General features: G+C 39.7%; 1 protein-coding gene across 1 annotated transcript; it reads left to right on the forward strand.

The window, feature by feature from the left end:
- Positions 1-1041: 1041 nt before the first annotated feature.
- On the forward strand, positions 1042-10077 carry LOC106942713 (potassium/sodium hyperpolarization-activated cyclic nucleotide-gated channel 4-like; the record flags this gene model as incomplete). Its single annotated transcript, XM_015026050.1, has 3 exons — positions 1042-1691; positions 1951-2445; positions 9654-10077. Coding segments are annotated over exons 1-3 (1338 nt in total), but the record flags the coding sequence as incomplete, so codon positions are not given.
- Between the last annotated feature and the right edge of the window lie 519 nt (positions 10078-10596).

Consider the following 10596-nt stretch of genomic DNA (forward strand, 5'->3'; position numbering starts at 1 on the left):
CTAATTACAGATTATTTCTGCCTACCTGTCATGATGTTCTGTTTGAAGAGGACCCAAAAGCTGAGATGCTGAGGCAGAGAGTAGATTTGAAGATTCAGTGAAAAAAGAAAAAATGAACTAAAATTTACACAAAGGAATGGGAGAACAGGGAGCCAGAGGAGAACAAAAAACATCAGAAACAAACAAGAAGCATGACGGGGCGAACAAAATTTAATTTAACAGGAGGATCTTATAGCTAGGAATAAATAAACATAAATTAGAATCACTGAGAAAGGACTGATCTAAAGTAAAATTAGAAAGAAAACTGATGTAATCAAAATGAGAAACTGAGGAACACAATAAGAATGGAACTACAATAATAATTAAACACTAAAGCAACTCTAAACAACCCACCATTTTTATCTTTACATTTAGCTTGTAGGTCAGAATGTGGCGAGCAAGTAAAATGAATAATATTTTTTATCATCCCCTGCAGAAAAGGATTTAAAATTATAAGCAAGGAAAAAAAACTCAAATTGTTGTTTTTGACAGGCTTGACATAAAAACTCAGATTTATCATTAATATTAAGCTTCTTAAAACTCAAATTCAGATTGAAATTGTATTAGATGTCAGTGTTTGTGCCAGTTGTTTAGTTGGTAGAGATAGAAATTAATTTTCCAAGTGAACCCTGAACTCCAAGGAAGGTTTTCCAAAAGAAGTGGCAAATTACAAAAAAAATTGCAAAGTAGCACTACTTAATATTTTTACTCAAGTAAAAGTAAAATGTATCCGTCCCAGAAATTACTCAAGGAAGAGTAAAGAAATCTACTCAAGTACTGAGCAACTGATCAAATTATCAGTCATTTAAAAACTACATCATCAAAGGGACAATAATATAAAGCTAAATGGAAATTTTAATGATCAAAGTGGCAATAATTCATGAAAATAACAAAAACTACAAAATCAGGCTAAAGAAAATGTTTCTAAATCAGTTTATTTCAATATGAAACAGACATTTTACTCAATTAAAAGTATAAATGCTTCCTAATAAAATTCTCAAGTAAAAATAAAAAGTACATGTTTTCAAAAAAAGTTACTCAAGTAAATGTAACTGAGTAAATGTAACGAGTTACTCCCCAACTCTGTGAATATTTCCCTCCAGTTGTCCTGGCAGGGTGGGGTGGGCGCATCCCGTCTCCAATGGCAACCCGATAGATCAGCTCCATCGATATTCGCGTTATTGGAAAGCAGGAGGCTTTTCGGGGAGGATCAGCGATGTCGACGCGCTGTGGATGTCTGTGCCAGCTGCGTGCCTGCGTGTGCGTGTTCACCTTGCACTGAGAGGGAGCTCGGGTATTTCGGAGAGGTGGAGATGCTGCTTTGTCATTGAGGACCTCAGCAGCGGCAGCATCATCAGCAGCAGCAGCATTATTCTCCCACTCCGGCACGTCCGACGCTCAGCATGCTGCATCCTGATGCGCTCCCGGCAGCGCTCGCTCTGTCTCTGTCTCGCTCAGCCCACCTGGATTTTCTGGCGTTTCTCGTGTTTTTTCCAGCCCGGTATGTGCGTGTTGACTGAAGCGGCTGCATACCGTCGACTCGTGTCAATGTTTGAGCCGGAGGAGAGCGGCACGTCCCAAGTGTCGGAGAAGATACGACCCATCCTGCGGATGCGCTGTTGCTGCTTTGCCTCCAGCGGGAGCCCAACTGTGTGAGATCCATGATTTATCCCTCTGTTTTCTGGGGCTGTCCTTAGAGAGCACCCGCTTCTTCCTCCTCTTCCTCTTCTTTTTTTAATAAATAAAAATGGAAAGGTTCCAGTCTTCCATGCGCAAACGGCTCTACAGCTTGCCGCAAAACATTTTGCAAAAACCCACAGTGACTGACAGTGAAGGAGACAGCAGCGACAAGGACACCAGGAGGAAAAGTATTCGGCTAAAACATTTGTCCTCTCTGTCTCCCGCAAGCAGTTGCAGGAGCGTCGAGGAGGCCAGGAGCGAAGACTTGGACAGGGACGTTTCCGTGCTGAAGACCAACTTGAACGGGGACTGCCGCTTTTTCCGGAGCAGCATCTCTTCCATCACCGGGAGGCATCCTGCGGGCTCGGATCCAGCGGAGCAGCGGTGCCTCCTGCCGGAGACGGACGCCGGGGCCAGCGAGAGTTCACCCGGGGAGCCGGGGGCCCAGGACCGGGCGGCGGGCGGGCTGCAGGTCGGCGCACCCGGGCAGCCGTCCGTGTTCGACCAGTCAACTTTGATCAAGTTGGAGGACGCGGACCAGATCATACCCGAAGATGACCGACTGTACCAGGCCGGCTTCATGCACCGGCAGTTCGGGGCAATGCTCCAGCCGGGAGTCAACAAGTTTTCCCTGCGGATGCTGGGCAGCGAGAGGGCCGTGGAGCATGAGAGGGAACGCGTGAAGTCCGCAGGCTTCTGGATAATCCACCCGTACAGTGATTTTAGGTAATTTATCACCACAGAAGATTAATTTATAGGCTGCGTTGATTCAGTCAAAGAGTTAGACTGGTCATTAAAAACACCTTAAATCTGGTTTAATAACAGAACATGCTCAGGAGCAAAAACTCCTGAAGAATCGTAAATGTCTTCGGACTAATTTAATTATTGGCGATTAATCGACTGTTAAAGTAATCAACAACTAATTTAGTAATAATTAATCGTTAACCGGACTCAAAAAACGGCCAATTAATGAAAGAACAACTTACTCAGAGAGGTAATTAAGCCAAAATTGTACAAAAAATATAACAAATTTTGTTTGATAGGAAAAAAAAAAACTTTGTTTGTAAATATGTTCTACCCAAAACTCCTCAAGTGGCAGTTTTACCTTCACCTGGTTCAAATTCTGTGATTTAAAAAAAAATGTAATCAGTTAATCCAAAACCTAATAAACAGATTACACTGTATTGATGTTAAGATGTTGATGTTAAACGTAATCTCAATTTATTTTTTTGCTGCAGATTCATCTTTTGCTACAAATAATCAAGCGTTTAATTTATTTTTCAAAAAAGGAATTTAATATTTTGTTTATTTGTACACTGTTTGAAGAAGGTTTAAATGAAAATCTGCAGAATTGGCCAATATTTTTTTTACCGGATTAATAAATTAATCGTTCTGATGATTGATTAATCATTAACTATCGTTTGCGGCAGGTATGTGGGAGGAAGTCGGAGTACCCTGAGAGAACCCAAACATGCAGAAAGATTTGAACCAAAGAAAATTTCCATTGAAGCCGCGAAGCAAGAGCAATTATTACCAGCAAACATTTGGTGTAACAAAAAGGACTTCCACTGCAAACAAAATCCTCTTAAATTCTGCTGGTCACTGTGCCACTTTTAAAGCACATAAACAGGCCGTAAGCTCTTCTTGTGTCCAGCCTGGAGATGTGTGGGCGTGCATGTGCACCGGAGCTGTGCAGCTATCCAGCCCACCAATTTTCTTATCAGCTTTTTTATGCCTTCATTACACTCATCCCTCATAATTCCCTAATTTTCCCAGCCGCGCTGCACCATTTTCCCGCTCGACCGGATGTGTATCACCACCATCAAGGGATTTTCATGACATTTAACCTTGAGGTTCACTGTCATCATATTGTACGCTGATGTGTGTCACTGCAGGGTTTTTTTTTTGCACTCATCCGAATTGCATTTTTTTTTTCTATGTTTTCAAGCGGTGGATTACAGAAAGCGTAGCGGCGGCTTGGAAATGGGGTAATCAAAATAGGGTAACATGACCATTCAAGATATTAGAAGCACACATCAGTGGAGATTATTACGGCACAATTAGACTAATGGAGCGGAGTCGGCATGGACAGGGAGGGGACACACCACAGGACGCAGACAGACAGACAGACAGACAGACAGACAGATGATGCAGAGTAAAAACTAGAGAGATTGAAATGGGAACAAAGTGGTGAGGAATCAGGCCGTCCAGCTGTTAACTCTAAACTTGTGCTGTGAGGAGTTGTTACTTCAGGGTCTCTTTGGGTCACATTTTGCATCAGGACGGGTTTTTTTTATTATTTTATTTTATTTTATTAGATCAAATTCTTTTCAGCCTTTTTAAGTTGCAGCTCTGAAGATTACGGCTGGATTTTGTTTTTCTTTTTTTGGCTTTTATCAGTGTGAGCATGGGAAGTTCTGCTGCTGCTGCTGCAGACATTCGTCTTCATTTGTGGGAAAATATGAAAAGAGCAGCGAACACAGACTGAGTCAGCTCAACACGGTGGAATAAATACAGCTCTGCTGCGAAAACAAACCTCCCCGCTCTACACATTTCTTATGTTTTTACTTTCTTTTATCAAAAATGCTTCAGACCGCCTCATTTTAAAGACAGAACTGGACAAACAATATGACTGAAAAACTTACCACTATATAAACGTTTCATATCATTCGATATTGATAATTATTGATTAGCTTTTTGCTTTAAAAATCTGAAATATTGCCAACCTGGTGATGTGACCTTTCCTGTTTTATCCAGTTTTTACTCCATGATGTTATTTTTAAGCAGTTATGAGGCAAAAAATGAAACTGCTGCTGTGCAAGTGTCTCAGCAGGCTGTTGCTAGGTAACCATTAGTTACTCAACAAGTTGTTGCTAGGTAACCATTAGTTACTCATCAAGTTGTTGCTAGGTAACCAAATACTTGATTCCACCAACTTTGCTTAGCTAGCTGTGAGAGGTTGAGCAGCTAAAGCATTTCCTCTGCCTACATCTCCCAGAATGCTGTGCGGTTCTGGATCAGAGTTCTGTGAATATTCTGTCAGATGTATTATCTACTAATATTGATCCCGAGTTTTTCAGGACAAACAAAAAGTTACAGCAAAATAAAACTAAACTGCAATGAAAAACCCAGAAACCTATGAGAGCCATGGTCTGAGCCGAAGGTCACAAATGAAGCGCCGGTCTTCATCCTCCATGTTTTTCTGAAGGATTCGGTTTCACGTGTTGCAGCCAGTCATTCAGGTAGTAAAGCAGAAAACTTTCACCTTCTGGATTAGTGAGGTTTAAAACTAGATGTTGGTTCCTGTCATTCTGGGTTGAGTTCTGGGTTTGTATAAAGCTAAATGTTGGTTCTCCATATCTGATTCTTGTTCTGGGTTGCTAAGTAATAAACTAGCAGGAGTTCCTCTTGGTCTCGCTCCGATATTAAAGTATAAAGCTAAATGTTGGTATAATTACTCCACAGTTTATGAAAGTAATAAACATTTGCAGGTAAATGTTGGTTCTCCGTGTTTGATTAAGAAGAAAACAACGAAAACAGCAACAACCAAAAAATCATAATGGCAATCAAACATAAAAACCCAAAACTTTCATATCCAGTTTGATTTAATAAATAAAACATATTAAATCCTTACCACAAATATCCCACATTATACATGTCTACACATCTTATTTCTACTCTTTCTAAATTATACTTGTACAATTAGTTATTATTATGCAGTCTACTGCTGCTTACTGTCCTGTCTCCTGTTTGTCATGCAGCTGCATCCATCTTTAGCAAAACAACCAAAAACAAAACATACACATCTCACATATGCAGCCATGTTTAATCTGCATCAACAGAAAGCCTTGATATTTGCTTATGTCATCAGACTGACTTTACCTGAGTGAAGTCTGACCTGCTGAACTCTAGATGCTGTTTTGGATATTCTGTAACCTTATTGATGAACTCTTGGAGTAGTTCTGTTAGGCTGGGCTTCTCCTGCAAAAACACAAAATCTCAACAAGTATTTTTAGTTTCTACTGCAAATATCTTAATAAACTTAAAATAAGTCAAAACCAACTTACAAGGAACTTTCCAACAACATATAGAGGCTTGTTTTAAGTAAATGACTCCTTAATATTGATGTAAAGGTGCTAGTTACACTAGCAGATTAACTTATAACATGGAAAAATGTCTTGTTATAAGAGAAATTATCTGCCAATGGACCTTCTACTTTTCCAACATGTTAGTGTCACAAGAAGTAAAGAATAAAATGTAAATATTCTTTTTCCCCAGCAGTGTATATTGTAGTCTTGTATCTTTTTGTCTTGTACACTAGAGAACTAAACGCTGTTTGCGGACGCAGGAGCAGACAAACTGAACTGGCACGCTGTGCAAATATGTTTAATATGATTGCTGGAGGGCCTGAGCCGCGGTACAGGTGTGTGTTAAGCCACTGAGCTGCATGCAGGCTGTTCTGCTTCAGCTGCGATCTGCCAGTCGGAGATAAGTATCTCTAGTACAAATGTGATCCCTTTTTTTCAGCTGTCCTGATTGATCTAAGCTCCTTTCACCATTTTAAGCCTTGTTGTGTTCACTTTGCCTGTAACTCCCCTGACTTTGTGCTGTCTTAACGTAGCCGCACGCTGACCCAGATCTTGCCAGGTTCCTCGAACAACCCTCAGCTGTAAGAGGTGTTTTAACTGAACGTCCTCGCACCAGAACGTTTCTCCCCACGCCGTTGTGTTGCATGCTGGGAGCCGGTGAGCCAACAAGTAATGCACGGTCCACTTCAGACCTTTATTTTTATTAATTTATTTATTCTTCATCCAGCTGTTCTGTGACGCGGGGCTGAGCTGTAATGCTAACTACTTAACATCTGGCTGATGGGAGCTGACTTCTGGAGATGACATGGATTCCCAGGAGATAACGGTGGATTTAGCCAGAGTGGGGATGTGCAATTAGGACCAGTGTGTCAGCGCGGAGACAACGGGCCAGATGTGGAGAGGAATGCAAATGCTTTGTTTGGCAGAGAACAACAGAAAGCTGATTAGGACAAATGGTCTCCATCCCCATCGCTGGCTCCTACTTTTCGTGCAGGTTCTAAATAATTAAATTCAAGATAAAGAAGTTGAAGCTGTTCTCTCCTCTGCTTGCAGTGGAGGCTTAATGGCGGAGGCTCTTTGTGACCGACCAGCAGGTCAGGGATTCACGTCCAACCGTTGCTAAGCTGCCGCAGCGGGACCCTTAAGCGAAGGCCGTAACCCCATCAACTTTGTATCATGGCTGACCCTGTTCTTTAGCGCCGAGCTGAAATTTCTATGTAAGGTCAAAATGTTACTCCATAAAGCGATAAAAACTTTTATTTTTTTCCCCATGTTGTAGAAGCATCTTCCTGTGTTGTATAAAGTTCTTATGTGTTCACACTGCAGCCTGAAGTGACCCAGTTCCGATTCTTCCGACCCAGAACTTTCCATTTCTAAATTCTTGCTGAGTTTGATGTTGTGTTTTTGGGTCGTTGCCAAGTTGCAGGTTTCAGATCTGCTTCAGCTTTAGTTCACCTTTTCCTTTAGCTCATCTTTGCACTTCCACCTTGTTGCTTTAAACATTTATGTGTATCTTTTGCTGGAATGCTGCATTTGATTTATGAGGTTCTACCCTAAACTATCCGTCCAAACATATCTGTCCTAGAAGTTCTGGTTTTTGTCGAACATTAACGTTAAAGTTATTCAATCTCTTTCTGATTGTCCTGCATTTGCTGTAGTTCCTGAGTTGACAGCTTTGTTTCTTTGCAGACTATTATTATGGTCTGCTTGTCTGGGTAAACTGGCAGCGCTGCAGCATTTTGGCACGTTCTGAAAACCCTTCATCTGAAGAATATCTTCAGTACAAGCGCTGATTTTAAATTCTTTAAATTTTGTACCAGATCCACAAACCGTCTTTCTGAAGGCCTCAAGCGGCTAATTTGAGCCCTTATAGGTTTGTATCATGGCCAGAATTTAATTCTCACGATAATTTTTTATTCTTTCGATATAAAACAATGCATTAACTGAGTTGTTGTGTAGGTGTTTGGTTTGGCTTTGATTAACTATGAAGTGCTGAAGGCAATTATTAATAAAATTAGTAATTTAGATCAGAATTTAGATCAGGGAATAAAACACAAATCGTTTTTATTCTCAGTTGTTTTTCTATGTGTATCCGTGTTATCACAGAACTGTAGATAAATGAGTGAATTTGCAAACAAATGCAGAATAAACATTCAACTTCTCTCTAAAACACAATAGATCATTAAGGCGTTTTGATGCATATTTTTATCTGTATGTCTTCTCTACCTGCTTTGTTTTGTATCTTCTTCCACAACCTCAAAATGCTACATTTTTAGTGCCTTTTTGCTGGAGTTTGACTTGTTTAATGTGGAGCAGCAGGTCCAACTCAGACATCTCACATTCCCGTCCCGTTTTCCCATGAACCCACTGGGTGCTAACGGCGTATTTTGCAGTCGGTGGGTGTGTCGATGCGAAGCGTGCGCCCTGGCAGGTTTAGGTGTGCCAGAACTCCAGCTGGATTGATTACAGGTTAATTAGTTCTCAGAAATGGACCAGACCTGCGATCTCATGCAAAACCAGGCCTGTAAAAAAAAAAAGAAGAAAGAAAAAAGCTTGACATGTTCAAGCTCCCTTTTCTCATAAAGACTTGATTGTTCCTGCGAGTTTGGATGCAAAGTAAATATTACAATAATATCCAAACTTTAATTTGATGGTAATATAGAATAAAAGATGCACTGCAAAAACAAAATCTTACCAAGTATTTTTGGTTTAATTTCCAGCGCAAATATCTTAGTAAACTTGAAATCAGACAAACTAACTTAAAAGTAACTTTTACTTGTTTTAAGTAAATAATTCATTGATACTGATAGAAAATTACTATTTCTGTTGACAGATTATTTCATTTATAACAAGACATGTTTCCCTTGTTATGAGTTAATTTATCTGCTAATGTAACTCGCATTTTTTTATCTACATAATAAATTTAAATATTTTCAGTGTCCTATATTAAAGTTAGTGATTTTTTTTAACTGTAACTGATAAAAAATTTTTTTCTGATCTAGAAATACAAATTACACTGTTAATAAAAACTATATTTGCTCATGGGTAACTCATGATATTTGCAACAAAAACTGTTTTTCTTTTTAATGCTGAATTATGATAGTTTTTTTTTTGTAAGTTCAGCAATGTCTTGCAGTTTTATGCTGAATCAATTTGTTTTCATTGTTTTTTTTTGGACATTATTCCACAGTATTTTCAGTTTCAGAAGGAGGCTGCTCCTGGTTTCACACAAATTATTATTATTGTTATTATTATTGTTGTTGTTGTTTTTACGTTAACACATGGAAAGAATCGCTTCAGAAATGCGCCTCATTCTCATTTCCCTCACAGCTCACACAGGCTGTGTTAAAGTGTTAACTGGACTTATTCAAAACATTTCTTCTGTCTCTATTTGTCACTGTCACTCACCTGGATCATCTAAACTACAGACGACTTATGAAATGATGCATGCATAAGGAAAGCATTAATTTATTTTGCTCACTGCACATCTGTAGAAAGCTGTTTAATACAATTTAGCTTCTGTTATCTGGGGATAAATGCCTTCAGTGCATTTCTTTCCTTTGTTTGTTCTAACCTTTGGCAGAAGAAATACTCGTGTAAGAAAACTAAACAAGAAAAAAACATTCTGTTGGATTTTACTTATGATTTTTCTATAAACAATGTTGTTTATAGAGACTTCATGATTCATTTTACTTGTTGTTTTGTTTATTTATTTTGGATATTTCAGATGTCTTCCAGTTCCAGTGTTAAATGTTTGTTAGCATTTAAAGTTTATTGATCTTTTAGTCCAGGAAAATTGATCGTCCAAGGCCCAGGCATGAGTCTTATTTCCACCGCTGTTTGCAGGTTTTACTGGGACCTGACCATGCTTTTGCTGATGGTGGGAAACCTCATCATCATCCCCGTGGGAATCACCTTCTTCAAGGACGAGCACACGCCGCCGTGGATCGTCTTCAACGTCGTGTCGGACACCTTTTTCCTCCTGGACCTCGTTCTCAACTTTCGCACCGGCATCGTTAAGGAGGACAACACGGAGATCATCCTGGACCCGCACCAGATCAAGGTCAAGTACCTGAAGAGCTGGTTCGTTGTGGACTTTGTCTCCTCCATACCTGTGGACTACATCTTCCTCATCGTGGAAACTCGCATAGACTCGGACTTTTACAAGACGGCCCGGGCCCTGAGGATCGTCCGGTTCACCAAGATCCTCAGTCTGCTGCGGCTGCTGCGTCTCTCCAGACTCATTCGCTACATCCACCAATGGGAAGAGGTAGGTCTGCCTTTTACCATCCACCCTGATTTAATGATTCCATAATCACCTAATTTATCTGTAATGTTGCTAATTTTAGCAAGAAAGTTATTGTGTTGGTAACTATTTTTAACTGCAACCGGTCTGTCAGTCTTTTGCTCTCTCACAGCGGAGCAAAAGAGAATATTTAGACATTTGCTGAGGTAAAAAAGATTAGTGGATAAGATCGGCTTCATGTCTAAATATCGGCCGATCACCAATATCCCAGAATTAAGGAAATCGGCACAGATAAATCAGTACACAGCTAATTTTAGGCATTAGGGAAACTTATAAATTGAAACTTTATTGAAGGCTTTTGAGCCTCTGCTGTAGGGTTGCAGTCTGTGTTTTAACATTAGCTGTAAGTCAATGTTGTATTTAGGGAGTCTTTTTCATATTTTTTTGTATTACCTGTGCACTAATGATAGAAACAATTAATTGACTTACGATTAATTATCAATTAATGGTTTATTAGATTAAAATTTGTTTTAATCGATTAAA

The sequence above is a fragment of the Poecilia latipinna genome, unplaced genomic scaffold (genome assembly GCF_001443285.1).
Source record: "Poecilia latipinna isolate Pla-1442-1.1 unplaced genomic scaffold, P_latipinna-1.0 Scaffold97, whole genome shotgun sequence".
In the NCBI taxonomy this organism is placed as follows: Eukaryota; Metazoa; Chordata; class Actinopteri; order Cyprinodontiformes; family Poeciliidae; genus Poecilia; species Poecilia latipinna.